The sequence below is a fragment of the Podarcis tiliguerta genome (assembly GCF_965153285.1).
Source record: "Podarcis tiliguerta genome assembly, chromosome: 10".
NCBI lineage: Eukaryota > Metazoa > Chordata > Lepidosauria > Squamata > Lacertidae > Podarcis > Podarcis tiliguerta.
In genome coordinates this window covers 19,845,444-19,862,545 of record NC_139543.1, presented here as the reverse complement: position 1 = coordinate 19,862,545, position 17,102 = coordinate 19,845,444, and the positions used below count along the sequence as shown (strand labels likewise).

Genomic DNA, 17,102 nt, shown 5'->3' with positions numbered 1-17,102 from the left:
GCTCTTATTTACTGAAGATTGGAAACTCCTTACAGACCTTTTGCGTGGAAAAGAAAATGAACTTGATACCTGGGTTTGAGGATTGAAGAAAAGATTGGTTTATAGAAATTAGAATTGTGGGGTGTTATCTTGGATGCCTTCAACAATTTTCTATATATAGCTGACAGATGAAGAATCGGAAGTTCTCCTTTTCTCTTTTTGGTTTGTGTTGTTATTTAGGTTAGGTTTTTTTAAATCTCTGATAAAAAAGATACTGGAAATTTGACAAAGTAACATTTGTATTCTGTTTCAAACTTTAATAAAATCTGTTTTTTAAAAAAGCCCAAATCTGACAGCACATTCAAGCTGCCAATCTAATCCCTCAGATCAATGCTAAAGTACAGTTCCCAAGATTCTTTGGGGCTGTTTAAAATGGTATGATACTCTTTAAAGCAGGGGTCGGCAAAGTTTTTGTGGCTTGGGCCAGTTCACAGTCCCACAGACACCGCGGCAGGCCAGAGTGTGTGTGTGTGTGAGCGTGCGCATGCACAAACATTATTTCCAGTGCTCCTTCCGGCGTAGAGGAGGCGTGCGCAGCTTCCCGGCCAGTGCTGCACAGGAGCCAACTGAGTAGGTGGCAGTAGTCCCTGAGCAGGCAGTGAAGGTCCATGGGCCGGTTAAATGACCCCCATGGGCTGCTTGTGGCCCATGGGCCTTAGGTTGCCGACCCCTGCTTTAAAGGTATACTGCAGATGAGGCCTAAGAAACAAATATTGGAGGGGTTATATAGAGAGGAACGAACTTGATTCTGAATGGCTTTGATTAACCAGCCCAGAGTGTGGAGGACAAAGCTCCTATCCCAGAGATGTCCCAAAATGCCTCCCTTTTCTTTCTGCCAAATAACTGAGTGCTTGTCATATACTCCAGTGGGAGAAATAAAGAACTACAGACGAATGAGAATATGGGGCTAGATGAATTCTCAGAAAAAAGGGCAAGAAACCTTGAGGAAGACAAAAATTGAGGTGGATGGATAAAACAACCAAAACATAGTACGACACGAGGCAAGCACCTGAACTTCGCAAGACCAGATCTGGGTGACAACAGGTAAGATGGCAATGCAGCTTTATCAACCCATTACAATGGTACCTCGCAAGACGAATGCCTCGTAAGACGAAAAACTCACAAGACGAAAGAGTTTTTTGTTTTTTGAGTTGCTTCGCAAGACGAATTTCCCTATGGGCTTGCTTCGCAAGACGAAAACGTATTGCACCTTTTTCTTAAAACCGTCAATGCATTCCTATGGGAAACCGTCAATGCATATCCTATAGGAAACCGTGCTTCGCAAGACGAAAAATTCACAAGACGAAAAAACTCGCAGAACGAATTAATTTCGTCTTGCGAGGCACCACTGTATATAAAATAATTACTAGTTGGTGAGCTAATGAAGAAAATACTCTGTTTCAACACACAACACTAAAAATCATTTTAGAAAAAGCATCAAATCTGAATGGAAAGCCTATGTCAGCCCCAAAGATAGTGCCAGGCATGTTTGAAGGGGGAACCAGCAACATGCAATCTGGTGGTTTCATCCTAAATTGGTCCCCTCCCCCCCCCCAATAATTTTTATTGTTTTCATATAAATACAAGAACAACATCAAACTACAGTTACTTGTCCAGTGGTACATTCTCACTCAGTTTCGTATGGAGTACACAGTACACAAGTAATCCGTTTATTTATGCATTCTCAAGTATCCTCTCTGCAGAGATTCTTGTGTTGGGGAAGCCAATCTTGGCCATGGATTTACATACAGGGCAGCAGCCACCTAGAGGAGGGAGCTCAGAGCAGCTACCAGCACCTGTGAGTCCCTGTCGGGATTCTAGGCAGATGCCTAAGGGTGCAAATGCCACACCCTGTAGGCCAGATTCTATTTGCATAAAATCAGTTGCGTTACTAGGAAAATACAACGATGGAAATCTGCAGGCACCTTCTAATATATGCATCCACCCAGTGGTGTAGCGTGGGGGGTGCAGGGGGGGCCGGCCGCACGGGGCGCAATCTGGGGGGGGGCGCTCGCACTCGCAGCTCTCTGCCCCTACCTGGCTCACTCACACTCTCTCTCACTGCAGTGCTGGCTGTGCGAATCCGATCCGAGCCGCCGAGTCGCCGCCCACTGTGGAGAGGAGGGTGCCAGGCGTGCGGTGCGGTGCGGAGAGAGAGCGAGGGACTATCTGGGCGAGGGACAGTGCAGCGGGGGGGGGCACAAATTACTTGCCTTGCCCCGGGTTAGGGGGCGCAAATTACTTGCCTTGCCCCGGGTGCTGACAACCCACGCTACGCCACTGCATCCACCCTAAAGAACACATTTGCCCATGATGTCAGGCTGTCAGGTTTTTGGAGCCCAGTTCCACTTTTCTTCTGATGAATGAGCAGTCCCTGTCAAAGAGTAGCGATCCTGCAGCCATCCAGATGTTGTTGAACTACAACTCTCATGATCCTTGACCATTGGTCATGCTGGCCAGGACAAACGTGAGTTGAGGAGGGCCACGGGTTCCCTATTCCTGCTCTATAACATAAATTCATCAAGGCTAGGTCAGCAGAGCCTTTTCAGGGGTGGCCACACACATCTTTAGAACCCCTTCCCCAAGGAAATCTGCAGGGCTGTATCGCTACTGGTTTTTAAGACAACTCTGAAGAAGCCTTTATTCTAGTCTGCATTTGGCTAACGGGCAGTATAAAAAAAGAAGTGTTAGCTGCTCCTAATTCCAATTTAAATAGTGATTATTATTCCATTATTGTGGGAGATTCTTTTAATTTGTAAACTGCCCCGCCCTAAAAGGTAGGTTATAAATTATTTGAATAGAACGCAATTTGTTGATGAGCAATATGGCTAACTGGCAACACTGGAAATAGCGAGGAGGGCATGAAAATGCCCTGCAAGAGCAGATTTGCATACTTTCCTCTTGACAACAAACTTTTCAGATGCAAGGCGAAACCTAGCATTACTTCCATAGCTATCCCACAGCCTTCATTTATTAATCTTTCCTTAATGCACAGGGCCGAAGTGCTATACATAAGGGGAACTTTTTTACCCTAGAAGAAGGAAGAAACAGAGGAGTGAGCCCAGCGAACTAATTGCCCTTTGGGGGCAATCTCTGGAAATGCTGGAGCCTCTCATCTGAGCAGGAGGAGGAACTCACCCAGAAAAGCAGGTTTAGGGCGTACAGCAGGCACCGCAAACATTTCACGGAGTCTTCTCTGGCCATTGTGAGCGCCTCTCCGCAGAAAGCCCCATCCTCAGACTCGCTACATCCTCTTACGAACAGCCACCTCTGACACAGAAAATTTCAGCAATCTTCCAAAAAAAAAAATAAGAGGGAGGGAGAAAGGGAGGGGCAGGAAGAGAGGGAGGAAAAGGAAAATCATTTCACTGATGACAGTATAAGGAGAAAGCAAGCCAGGGGCGTGAAACCAACCGGGCACCGCAGGACGGAGATGGAAAGTTCTCTTGCTGCAGCAGTCAACTTTGCAAACTTTTCTTTGCTGCTGGCTGTATACGTTTCAACTGAAGTGTCATTTGAGCGTCAGGGGGGACGGAGAGGGGGAGAGGAGCAGCAGCAGCAGGCGCTGGCTTTTTGCACTGCCCCTATGCAAAACTTCCTGGGAGGGGAGGTCTCCTTTCGCCCTTGGCCTCCATTCACACGACGCGCGCGGGGTGGCACCCTTCTGAAACCCCCTTGTTTACTGAAGCCACGAGGGCGCGCGTTCTCTCTACCCACACGCACCCGCATCCCGGAATCATTGCTCCGGTTAAGGCGCTTTGGCAGGGTGGGAAGAAGTTTCTCCTTTCATTACTCATTAACCACCTCGATGGCGGACCGACGGCAGGGCGCGAGAAAGGAGACCTCAACTCACAGCCGTGGAGTTCAGGATCGGAGAAGGGGGGCGCGTTCTTGGAGAGCGCAGACCCTTCCCTCTTTGAGCCCGCCTCTTCCAAAAAATAAAATAATTTTTTTTAAATTAATTATTTGGTTTTTTTGCACATGGAAACGCCGTTCCCTGTTTTAGGATTCAGGGTAGACGATTGCTTCTGCCCTGGAACTGCTGCTGAGGTGACAGGGCGAGGATGTCAGAGTGGGGTACAGGGGTGCCAACTTGAATAAAATATTGGGGGGCCAGGAAAGCTTCGCCGCGCACAATCGATCACAAGACGGGGGGGCGCACTATTTGAATGCGTCTTTGGAGAGGCCCTGAAATATTTTAGGGGAGTGGGGTGCGGGTTGCAATAAGAGAAACGGGCGATCGAGCCATGACAGGGAAGCCTGGCGAGGGATCCGGCTGGAGCAAGGCGCAGGGAGCAGCCACCGGGTTCCTCCTCCATCTCCCACCCTCCCAGCTCCCGATCCCATGCCATGCCCTGAACTCCTTCCCGGGACAAGCAACGGTGGGCATGGACTCCAGATGCCCCTGCTGCTGCCCAACCTGCCCAAGGATCGCGGGGCAACGCTGGGGGTTGCGCCGGGGAGAAGTTGGTGAACTTACTTACCACGCTCGCCGCGTGGGTTGCAGCTCCGCGATCTCCCCCCACAGCTGATCCCGACGGAGCTGATCCAAGGTGCAAAAAGGAGAAAGAGAAAGTGCTCCGTTCTAAAGCCTCTCCAAACCCCGCCAGGTAAAGGAGGGCTGCTTAGGCAATAACTCTCGCCCAATCGCTCGGACTCCCACCTCCTTTCCCCTCGGTGGCTCCACGAGAGGCAGCCGCCAGCTGCACAAGTACTTGCCACGCATGCTCGGCAGGAACAGCAAGACCGGGCTTCTGTCGGGTCTTAGAGACCACGGCTGGCCCGCCGGCTCCTGGGGCGAGGAGAGAGGCATCCCTGGTGATCTGGGCGCGGTGCGATGCCATATTTCTTAGGAAACACCCTAAATTGTTGACATTCTTTTAGAGAGACCCCAAAATTCATTCATAAAGCTGTAACATAAATCTCCATTGCTACATATTGGGTAAGGAAATCAGCCCTGAGTGCTCACTGGAAGGACAGATCCTGAAGCTGAGGCTCCAATACTTTGACCACCTCATGAGAAGAGAAGACTCCCTGGAAAAGACTCTGATGCTGGGAAAGATGGAGGGCACAAGGAGAAGGGGACGACAGAGGTCATGTCCACTACTGAGTGGACATGTATAGGATTATGAATGCCTTTCTTTTCTTTGAAAAAAAAGTTTTAAAAATAAATAAATCTTGGTTTACATGCCTTGCCTCTTTTTTCGGTTGTGCAGCCTTTCTTACAAGGTTGAACTTTTTTTTTTCTTACATAAACGCCAACAAAACGTGATTTTTCAATTGACACACACAAAACAACAACACAAAAACACTTCTGTAGTAGTATGCAGTACAGTAGTGTGCATACATAAAATGTTTTGCTAATTTTAATTAAGCATGCAAGGATTATGCACCATAAATAGCTTTTCTTATTTTTCCAGACTTTGGGGTTCTTTCAGTAAGTTATGAACTCTTCGATTGGGGAGAAAATATATTAGCAAAAGGATGAGCAACAGCAGAATGCCCTGGAAGAGATCCTTGTTCTAAAACAGTGCTCTGCTTTCTAACAGAATAACAAGTCCAATATGGTCAGTTAAGGGTTAGGTCATTGTCTCCTGATCAATACAGATCTAGTGTTTCGGAGAGACAGGGCCAGAAAGCTGATAGAAGATAACACCCTTAGCTTGAAGGATATCAGAAATGCTGAATGGCTGTCCTGTTGGGATACCTTCTGACTTCTGCTTCCACTTTCTCTCTGCTTGTATATTTGTCAATAAAGCAGTTGTCACTGCAGGCACCTTAAGTTTCCTTTACACCTTGCATGCAAATACTAATTGATGCATGACACATACGCATGCATATACTATTCAGTGCAAATATGATGCAGATGGGAGGAATGGTTGCAGATTCAGGCCCATTCCCCGCCTTCTACCGCGTGCGTCATCAGCAATAAGATTTTATTATGCTTATTCTAAAAGAGTTGATAACGCGGTAAAGCTTTATATTCCCTTTATGTCTTCTCACGTCAACAAAGCTGTAATAACTAGAATACAGGAGATCAAGCTTCCTTTGGCTTTCTCCATCTATTTTATCATTCTTATTATTTGTTAAATTTCTATACCACTCTTCATCCTAGGACCACAGGGTGGTTTATAACATAAAACCACAAAAATACATAACATAATAGCAAACAAAACAATACCCCCACACACAGTTTAAAAGGCCATAGGTTGTTTAATTAGGCTGGAGAAGAGGGACATTTTTGCCTGGTGCCTAAAGATATGTAATGAAGGCACCAGGAGAACCTCCCTGGGGAGAGCATTCCATAAATGGAGCCACCACAGAAAAGGCCCGTTCTCGTGTTGCCACCCTCTGGACCTCTCATGGAGGGGCTGAGGCACACAAGGAAGGGCCTCAGGTGATGATTGCAGGGTCTGGGTCAGTTCATATGGGGAGAGGCGATCCATGAGGTATTACAACCCAAAGCTGTTTAAGGCTTTATAGTTCAAAGACTACATAGCTTTTAGAAGACATCTGAAGACAGCCCTGTATCAGGAAGCTTTTAATGTTTGGGGTTCTTATTATATTTTTATATGTGTTGGAAGCTACCCAGAATAGCTGGGCCGACCCAGCCAGATGGGCAAGGTATAAATGAAATAAAATAATAATAACAATTATTATTATTATTATTATTATTATTATTATTATTATTATTATTATTAAACCAGCACTTTGAGTTGAGCCCGGAACCAAATTGGCAGCCAGTGCAGTCGGGCCACATTTGCTCCGGTATTTCCTAAAAAGGGATCTTTTTGAAACCACCTTGATGGCATTGAAATCCTGCATTTGATTTTGTATATGTTTTTAAGCAGGGTCATGAGCATTTAAACATTAATGTTGAATATCCTGAAGCTTTGGATACACATACACAGTGCAATCCTATATATACTATACTATATATAATCCTATACTATATATACAATCCTCTATATCCTATACTATAAGAGGGTGGCGCTGTGGTCTAAACCACTGAGCCTCTTGGGCTTGCAGATCGGAAGGTTGGCAGTTCGAATCCACATGACGGGGTGAGCTCCCATTGCTCTGTCCCAGCTCCTGCCAACCTAGCAGTTCGAAAGCACACCAGTGCAAGTAGATAAATAGGTACGGCTGCAGCAGGAAGGTAAACGGCATTTCCATGCGCTCTGGTACTTGTCACGGTGTCCCGCTGTGCCAGAAGCAGTTTAGTCACGCTGGCCACATGACCCAGAAATCTGTCTGTGGACAAAGGCCGGCTCCCTTGGCCTGAAAGCGAGATGAGCGCCGCAACCCCATGGTCACCTTTAACCACCCAGGGGTCCTTTGCATTTTGCCTTTTACAGCTACTCAGAAGCGAGCCCCACTGAGTGTGTGCAGAGCCTCAGTCTAAAAGAGGTGTGAATGTGCTTCGTGATCGTTCTATTATTTCTCCCTCGTTTAAGTGATGGATTGCGGAGAATGCATTGGACACAAAGCATGAGCAAGCACTTCTGGCAAGAAGGCAGCCTTGACATATGAGTGTTTGGCAGGCTCTGCAGCCTTAATGAACAGTCCCCGAGGAGCGCTTCTTTCTGCTGGACTGTCAACTTCCGTGAAATTTCCATGACACTGAAAATGGAAAAGAATCAGGGAGAACGTTCCCATGGAAGTAAAGCAATGTAGTGTAACCGGAAGTGTTAGCCATTCTGAAAATTCTGAAAGTCCTTTTCAATTATGCTCTGTTTGGAAACAAGCCGAAAACACGCCGGAGGGAAATAAGTACTTTTTAAGGGGGGTGTACCACTTATAAATGAATAAATCCTCCACAAATCTGGAGTGGAGTTCTAATTTGGTTGGATGGCACCTTGTACAGTGGTACCTCAGGTTACACACACTTCAGGTTACATACGCTTCAGGTTACAGACTCCGCTAACCCAGAAATAGTACCTCGGGTTAAGAACTTTGCTTCAGGATGGGAACAGAAAGTGTGCTCCGGCGGCACAGCAGCAGCAGGAGGCCCCATTAGCTAAAGTGGTGCTTCAGGTTAAGAACAGTTTCAGGTTAATAACGGACCTCCGGAATGAATTAAGTACTTAACCCGATGTACCACTGTATGTCTCCTTCCAGCAACCTGGACCACATCAGTGAGGCTGAGAAGGGGGTCAACCCAGGAACTTTTGGTTATTCTTATGGAACTTCTATGTTGGCATGGCACTTCACAGCAGAGTGTTTATAGTCCAATGTGAGTATTATACGCCTCCTTCCGGCAACTCTTACAGCCAAGCTGGTGCCAAAGTATAGCTCTTGAAATATACTCGGAGTCCTGTAGTGATTTCATGCTCTTTATTGCAGCTTGTAAAACAGTGATTGACTTGTCCCCCAAACCTCAGGACAATGAGTCCAGTCTGATTGGCTGATTCTGCTTCTCTCCTGGAGCCTGATTGGTCTTGGTCATTTCCTACAGGCCAATCAGTTGTTGCATTCTACAATCCTACCAGCCTAATAGGCCGATTAACTTCCTCCTGGAGCCTGATTGGTCTTCTCCTACAAGCCAATCAGTTGTTGCATTCAAGGATCGTACTTGCCTATTGTTCTAGGATCCAAGCTTAGTACATAACAGCTCTATTTTCTTTTGGACCACATCAGTGAGACTGAGAGTCATCATGTCATCGGGGCAGCTTAGGACCTCCATACAAACTACCCAGGCTTGGGCCCTAGGGAGGTCACTTCAGTGCTGCTAACCCGGAGGCAAACTCCACTGTCTCTCGGGACAGATGGATGCCAACAACAGCTTTAAAATTATTTTGAAACAATTTAAAATCAGTGTGATTGAAAAGAGAAAATATAATGTGTGCTCTAACACTGCCGACATTTGTTTGTGTTTATTATATTGGCTGCAGGGGTAGCTCTAAATATTTCTTTTCGGTCTTGGGACCCAACTCCTGCATGCTTGATGTCAGAAACTCCCCATGGAACAAGTATGGGGTTAACTGGGAATCTGGATACCAGATAGAAGAAGCAGAGAAGAGTTAGTCTACAGTTCACACACTAAAGTGTTTTTTTTAAAAAAAAAGAAAAGAAAAAAGAGTAAAGGACCCCTGGATGGTTAAGTCCAGTCAAAGGTGACTATGGTGTGTGGCGCTCATCTTGCTGTCAGGCTGAGGGAGCCAGCGTTTGTCCACAGACAGCTTTCTGGATCATGTGGCCAGCATGACTAAACTGCTTCTGGCACAGCAGGACACCGTGACGGAAGCCAGCGCGCATGGAAACACCGTTTACCTTCCCTATCTATTTATCTACTTGCACCGGCATGTTTCGAACTGCTAGGATGGCAGGAGCTGGGACAGAGCAACGGGAGCTCACCCATCGTGAGGATTCGAACCGCTGACCTTCTGATCGGCAAGCCCAAGAGGCTCTATGGTTTAGACCACAGCGCCACCCACGTCCCAGACTAGGGCTGTCCAACTCCCTTCATCCCTGACCAAGATGCCTGAGGCTGATGGAAGTTACAGAGCTCAACCTCATCTGGAGTCTAACCACATATGCATTAGAGTTACTGTGAGAATGCGAGCAGGAGGTTAGGTGCAGAGCTGAGCACCCCTGCTCAGATTGTAAGCAGAACTGAAGCGGGCGCTGTTTGCCGGGCACCTGTGCCATGCTGATTCTGCATGTACCAGTGCTGTGAACATATCCTGTTATTAGCTGTTTCCTTCTCCCCCTCTCTCTTTCCCACAGCGAAAACACTTTCCTTGAGGAAGGAGAAGGGGGCAAAGTGGCAGAAGCACTGTGTACAACCCCACGGAGACATCTTTCCTCACAGGGGACCAAGACTCCACTGCAAATGCCAGGATTCCTGGAGAGAACTGACAGTCTGTGTCTCAGTTCCTGCTGCAACCTCTCAGCCCACCAGGGACTTGGGCTTGAAGTCCTTGGTAGCAAAGGGCACTCTCTGTGAGTCTTCACCTCTTCTGCTTCAAATTCTCTTTTCTCAATTACATTCCCCCCCCCTTTTTTTTTTTTGCCTTGGGAAGCAGATAAGTTCGCACTCTCTTCCTCTCTGCCCTGCCTCAAGTGTAATGAATGCCTGAAGAGCACTAGAATCTCTAGACTGGAGTGACGTGAACAGCTGGGCGTACACACGGAACCATGCAAATTTCAATTTGGAAAACATATCTTACTTTTGGGTTGCTTTGCCTCGGAAAACAGAACTATCGATGGTTGGCTCCTGCCTTTTCCCTTGTACCATTGCCGCCGTCGTTACTCAGCAAAGAAGATTCTCTGCATTTTCATTTCTTGCTAATCTCTTATCTCTCGTTCAGGAATTTATGCAGAAGATTTCAGTATACCAAAAGCTTAAGGGAGCCTCCCCGGAGGAAACTTTGACATGGGAAAGGGAAGACCTGGGAAATGACGGTCATGGAAAAAATCTTTGAATGTCTGCACTTTGGCTTTTAAACCCTCTGGTCCTCCGGCCTTACCTCTGATCACTTGAGTTCTTTCTATTGACTTGGTGCCTTTTTAAGGCCAAGATTTTCCCCGAGCTGAACCATAATGAAATGATAAGCTTGCTAGGAGTATATTGTTTATCATGAGCCTTCGATCTCATTCCCACAGTGTTTGGATGCTTTGTATAACTCTGTGGCATGCTTCGCTTTCAACGTCTCCTCAGCTTGCATCACAGTGCTATGTATAGCGTACTTGGGTTCTATCTTTACAGGATCAAAGGGGAGATTGCTGTGCTTTATAGACAAAGATAGATTTAAAGGAGTTGCTGAAGTAATTTCTGGTTAAATGGCTCTGATGAATTTCTTTGAACTTATCTCAGCACCGCCCTGCTGAACGTGTCCTAGATGTACAGAAGGCTATGTCCAATCGGGAAAGTATGACTGATCCCTTTGGTGTTCTGTCACCTGGAAGCAACTTAGTTTGGACCACGTAGCTCAAAAAAGGAGAGCTAAACCGAGTCAATCGCTGTGATTCCTCGGTTTGAACTTCAGAACCAAATTGGAGGAATACTTCCCGTTGCATCAAGGGAGTTGTGATGAATGCCATGTAAGGAATTCAGAACCAGTGACATGTGGACCACGGGAACTAGGGTAGTCTCCTAAATGTTCCCGGCAAATTGGAGTATTAAAGTATTAAAGCCTGGTGCCTCCTTCTCAAAGCCCAGGAAGCTTCTGCCTGACTTAGGGAGGGAGGCACAATGCTCTGACAGGTCAAAGAGCCCTACACCACCTTCCCAAAGGCCCAACAAGCTTATGCCAAGGCACGCAATATCAGCCCCTCAATCGCCATTGCAAGATGGCATCTCTTGGCCCTAACTACAGTAACTGTTCCCCTACGAAAAATTTCACCGCGCACCACTAACCATCAGTTAGAGGACTTCCTCCAGTCCTGGGATCTAATCTTAGCTCCAGTATGGAAGCAGCCATGAATTCCAAACCAATCTAGCCTAGCTCAACTAAGAGCTATGATCAGTGAGTTGTGGGGAAGATCAAAGGGGCAGAAACGGTAGGGAAGCCATGAAAAACTGTTTGCAATGGATCCAATGGGTGCCTAGCTGAGTTGCACTGCTGTGCCCAGAGTATTCTGTACAAAGAGGTAATTTTGGAATGGCAAGGAGAGGGTGCTGTTTATCTGCTATGACGGAAAATTTACACTGCAGGAACCAGGAGCAGTGTGTCCTGTTTTGCCGCTTGAGCCAAACGAGTAGTGCTGCCCCGCTCTGCTGCACCGCTGCCAGACGGCTCACCTCCACCAGCATGACTCTTCCTACCTCAGCTGGTAGAGCACAAGACTTTTAATCTCAGGGTTGTGGGTTCAAAACCCATGTTGGGCAAAAAATTACTGCCTTTCTGGGGGTTGAACTACATGACGCTCGTGGTTGTCCCTTCCTGTTTTTCATCTTAAAAAGGAGAGACATCACCTTGCCGACAAAGGTCAGTATAGCTAAAGCTATGGTTTTCCCAGTAGTGATGTATGGAAGCGAGAGCTGGACCATAAAGAAGGCTGATCGCCGAAGAATGGATGCTTTTGAATTATGTTGCTGGAGGAGATTCTTGAGAGTCCCATGGACTGCAAGAAGATCAAACCTCTCCATTCTGAAGGAAATCAACCCTGAGTGCTCACTGGAAGGACAGATCCTGAAGCTGAGGCTCCAATACTTTGACCACCTCATGAGAAGAGAAGACTCCCTGGAAAAGACCCTGGTGTTGGGAAAGACGGAGGGCACAAGGAGAAGGGGACGACAGAGGATGAAATTGGTTGGACAGTGTTCTCGAAGCTACTAACATGAGTTTGACCAAGCTGCAGGAGGCTGTGGAAGACAGGAGTGCCTGTCGTGCTTTGGTCCAAGGGGTCACGAAGAGTCGGACACGACTAAATGACTAAATGACAACAACAGTTTTATGACACTGCACTGCTGGCACCAGCAGAGAAGCAGCTCTGGCATCTGTACCAATTCCCGGTGAGATCTCGCTGGAAATTTTGCAAGAACTTCAGCGCGCCTTGACATTTCAGTGAGATGTCACTGGAAATCTGCACCGGGGCCAACACAGCTTTTCTGCTAGTGATGGAATGGCAGGGCATGTCAGGTGACGGTGGGGTGCTGCCTCTGGGCTTATGCCATCTGAGGTGCTTCATGGATAGGCTTGTCTTGCTAGGAACTGAAGCAAACATACTTTTCCTTGGCATGATGGTTTTACATGGCATTATTGCTGTGAATATATATTCAAACATGTGAATAACTAGTTGGACCCTGAAATGTAGTGTTCTTAAAAGGTTGCACCATTATCCTCCAACTACCCCAGCATCTGAATGAGCTCTGTACGTGTATATCTGTCCTGCAGTGTTAAAATTGCAGGTTAATTTCCCAAAAAAACCTGAATCCTTTCTGTTGGGGATAATTCACACTTAAATTCCCAGGTGTTGAAAAAAGGTTACCATATTTATGTATGCTACTACTGCGGCTCGTGTTTTTTTAGCCCCAAAATGGAAAACGAGCGAGGTCCCAACCAAAGAAGAATGGCAACTTAAGTTGACAGAATATGGACAACTTGAAGACTTATCATATAGAATAAGAAAACAAGAAGAACATATGTTTAGAGAAGATTGGAAAATGTTTATTGAATATATGGGAAATAACTGTGTACAGCTGTGTACGCTGGCAGCATTAAGATAAATTCAACACTGTAAATAAGTTATGATGGGAGTAATAATGGAATACTGAATGGTATAGTTTCTGTAAAATATGAAGGGATTTGTGATATGTAAAATGAACCATGGAAAGAGAAGAAGGGATTGATCTCTTAAGGATATAAAAATGAGGAGATATATATATATATATATATATATATATGCAGGTTTTGGTGTCCTCGGGTGTCTTCCCGTGTAAAAGTTGGGGTGTCTAGGCGACGTTTCGACGAGGTCTCACTCGTCATCTTCAGGCTGGTGCTTTCGGCTTCTTGTTACTGGAACAGAGCAGGATCTCAGTGTTTGAGTTCCTATAAATACTGTTGAGGAGGTGTGGTGTATAGCCTCCAATGTTCTGGGCAGAGAGGAGGTTCCCAGGCTAGTGTGCCTTTTCTTCTTTTGTTCCTTAATTACTTGAGGGATATCTTGAGTGATTTCTTGAGTGATTTCCTGAATCCCACTTAGGTGGGTCATTAGGTGTGGATTAGTTGCTAAAGCCTTCGTGTCTTGAACTCTTGAACTTTGTGAAGAGTTTTTCTGAGAAGATGGCTGTACTGCACTTGGTTGTGCTCTGGCTTGGCTTCGTGTATAGGGGCGAGCTGTGGTTTTGTGGCCTGTGCCAGCCAGATCTGTGTAGGGATTGCAGGGGGGTGCAGCATCCGGAGGTGCCACCCTGGTTTGGCTACTGGATGGTGTCTGCACACAGAACGCCATCACCAATCAACCACACCAGACCCAAACCCAGACCCTCTCCACAGATAAATTACAGACACCATCCAGTAGCCAAACCAGGGTGGCACCTCCGGATGCTGCACCCCCCTGCAATCCCTACACAGATCTGGCTGGCACAGGCCACAAAACCACAGCTCGCCCCTATACACGAAGCCAAGCCAGAGCACAACCAAGTGCAGTACAGCCATCTTCTCAGAAAAACTCTTCACAAAGTTCAAGAGTTCAAGACACGAAGGCTTTAGCAACTAATCCACACCTAATGACCCACCTAAGTGGGATTCAGGAAATCACTCAAGAAATCACTCAAGATATCCCTCAAGTAATTAAGGAACAAAAGAAGAAAAGGCACACTAGCCTGGGAACCTCCTCTCTGCCCAGAACATTGGAGGCTATACACCACACCTCCTCAACAGTATTTATAGGAACTCAAACACTGAGATCCTGCTCTGTTCCAGTAACAAGAAGCCGAAAGCACCAGCCTGAAGATGACGAGTGAGACCTCGTCGAAACGTCGCCTAGACACCCCAACTTTTACACGGGAAGACACCCGAGGACACCAAAACCTGCATTCCTGTACCCGTGAAAATCTACGAAAGCAAATATATATATATATATATATATATATGTCAGGGAACTGCCATCGGAGCCAGAAGGAGGGCTCCAGGGGGATTCCGGAGAGCTTCCCGGGAGGGAGAGAAGCAGCACATCTTCTGGGGAAGGAAATCAGTGTAGCACCAGTGGAGGAGGGGGGCAGATGGGGGAATCGGCGAGGTGGCTCCAAGACTCCTCGCCGGGGACCAGCGGGGAGAGCACGGGTCCTCCGATGCCCACAAACTCCCTGCGCAGAAGGCTTCCGCGCAGGGAGAGTAGGCGGCGACTAGGCGTCAAAGAACTTTTATGCTGGAAGAAGTTCAAGAAACTCCCACTGACGGATTCTGCCAGCGATTGAGACAGCCACGGGCGAGTGGCTGTCCAGACAGAAAGGGTTCACTCAGGCAACCCAGCCAGGTGTGGCGACGCTTTACGCACGAGCAACCCCTAGAACCATTACAATATATATATGCAGGTTACCTAAAGCATTTCTCCTTCCTTCATATATTTACCCAGGCTTTGAGATCAGCCTTGGAGTCCCTTCACTGTCAAATGACACATATATACTCTACTGCCAAATGGGATGCATAAATCTCATGGGGGGGAACTGTCCAAATGTTCTCGCATTTCTTTTCTTAATGCTCACGTCATTATATTGGCAGCTCAGATAAGGAGAGTGCGAATCCTTAATTCTGTGCAAAGCAATGACTTGTCTTTCCATTGTGGAAGCAGTATGCCTTTGGCTGACCCTAGTGTATTAGGGTGAATTCCTAATAGTAATCAGCAAAATGTGTATATCTTTGAAATACAGAAAGGTTTCCAGGACTAAGATAACTACCAAGATTTCACCCCAATATAACAGCAGCAGCAGCAGCAACAATTTATTTGGACCCCACCCATCTGACTGGGTTGCCCCAGCCACTCTGGGCGGCTTCCAACATATATAAAAGCATAATAAAACATCAAACATTAAAAACGTCCCGATACAGGGCTGCCTTCAGATGTCTTCTGAAAGTTGCGTAGTCCTTTATCTCCTCAACATCTGATGGGAGGGCGTTCCACAGGGTGGGTGCCACTGCTGAGAAGGCCCTCTGCAATGGATATCTGTATTTTCACTTCTGGCTGTGAGGGAACCACCAGAAGGCCCCCAGAACTGGATCTCAAAAGAGGTGTGCAGTGGGCAATTCCACAACGCCACGTGGCCCTGATTTCTGCCCCCACATCTCCAACACATCAGGGACAAAAATAATTTGTGGTGGAGCCTCTGTGGTGTCCGATATGTCAACATTCATTTTCGTTGCATAAGACATACGATCGGATCAGAGGAGGATCTTTCGATAGACAAGAATGCTCTAGGCCAGGGCTTCGGTTGAACAAAGCATTCCAACTATTCATTTCACTCTTCAGAAAGGTATGATCTATTCACCTTATAGCTGTCTAAGAACCAGCTGTATAAAGAGGACACTGGCTTTGGCAGGCCAGGGAACCCAAGCAGATCTTCCAAGGAGTTTTGGTGGAGCAGATGTTGCCCTGTTAGCAGGTCTCCAACATGGATGTGAGGCGCTTAAGTTGAGAAACTGACAATTAGCTGTCTTCGCTAAGCCAAATTCCAGTTGTAATTCTTCTTTATTCAAATGTTGGTCCAGAGTCATCAGCTGGCATATGCATGTAGATCAGCTCCAGCTCAAGTTATGAGCGTCTTCCAGCCAAGCAGAGTGGCATAAATGGTCAAAGGCACAACTATTTGTAAGATGCAAAGCTGACATGAATCACATATTAGGCCTCCAGATGTCCATTCTTTCCTATGTCTATGGCGGATTTCTTGATTCCATTTATAATCACCTCTAATCACCAAGGATTGGAGAAGGTAACAGTCTTGTTTAATTAACACACACACACTTTAAATTTATTTTAAAACACAGCAAATGTGGTATATTACCCCGGTCAAATTGGCGAAAATGTACAAACTGGGTAACAAAGGCTGTTGGAAATGTAAACTTAAGAATGAGGATCCCTAAAAAGAAACTTTTTAGGTACACATTCCCAAAAAAACCCGGAGGCTTTCTTACTAGGGATAATAGGGGAGGAAGTAAAAAAGGAGGATCATAAATTATTCCAATACGCCATGGTAGCAGCTAGGATCCTTGTAGCCCAAAAATGGAAGTCACCGGAGATCCCAACGGTTATGGAATGGCAGGCTAAATTTTTTGAATACACAGAATTAGCGAAAATGACGTATAAAATCTGACACCAAAAAGGGGCAAAGTTTGTAGAAGAATGGGGTAGATTTGTAACATATATAGGAATTAACTGTAGAAGTTTAAAAACTACAGCAGGGTTAATATAATTCTTGTGACGTGTATAGAAATGAAGAAGAAACTGTAAGAGAAGATGTATATTAAGAAAACCGCAACTGGGAAGGAAGGAAGTCGAGGCGTGATTCTACACAGTGTAAATAAGATGACACTAAGAATGACTGTTTTATTTTGTTTGTGGAAAAATTCAATAAAAAGCATTAAAAAAATAAAATAAAACACAGCAAATTTAACATGTAC

General features: G+C 46.2%; 1 protein-coding gene across 3 annotated transcripts in view; it reads right to left on the bottom strand.

Moving 5' to 3' along the window:
* Positions 1 to 4,779, bottom strand: part of TSPAN12 (tetraspanin 12) — an 86,104-nt gene extending 81,325 nt beyond the window's left edge. Inside the window, exons 1-2 of one of the 3 annotated variants that reach the window (XM_083400038.1) lie at positions 4,524 to 4,779; positions 3,178 to 3,332 (exon numbers count right to left, since the gene is read on the bottom strand). In XM_083400038.1, the coding sequence (XP_083256164.1) occupies positions 3,178 to 3,243 (66 nt within the window). In that variant the 5' untranslated portion in view covers positions 3,244 to 3,332; positions 4,524 to 4,779. Of the gene's footprint in view, positions 1 to 1,788; positions 1,809 to 3,173; positions 3,333 to 3,453; positions 3,897 to 4,523 lie in introns of those variants that run through there. The other 2 variants (XM_083400037.1, XM_083400039.1) reach the window with 2 other exon arrangements.
* Positions 4,780 to 17,102: the final 12,323 nt, after the last annotated feature.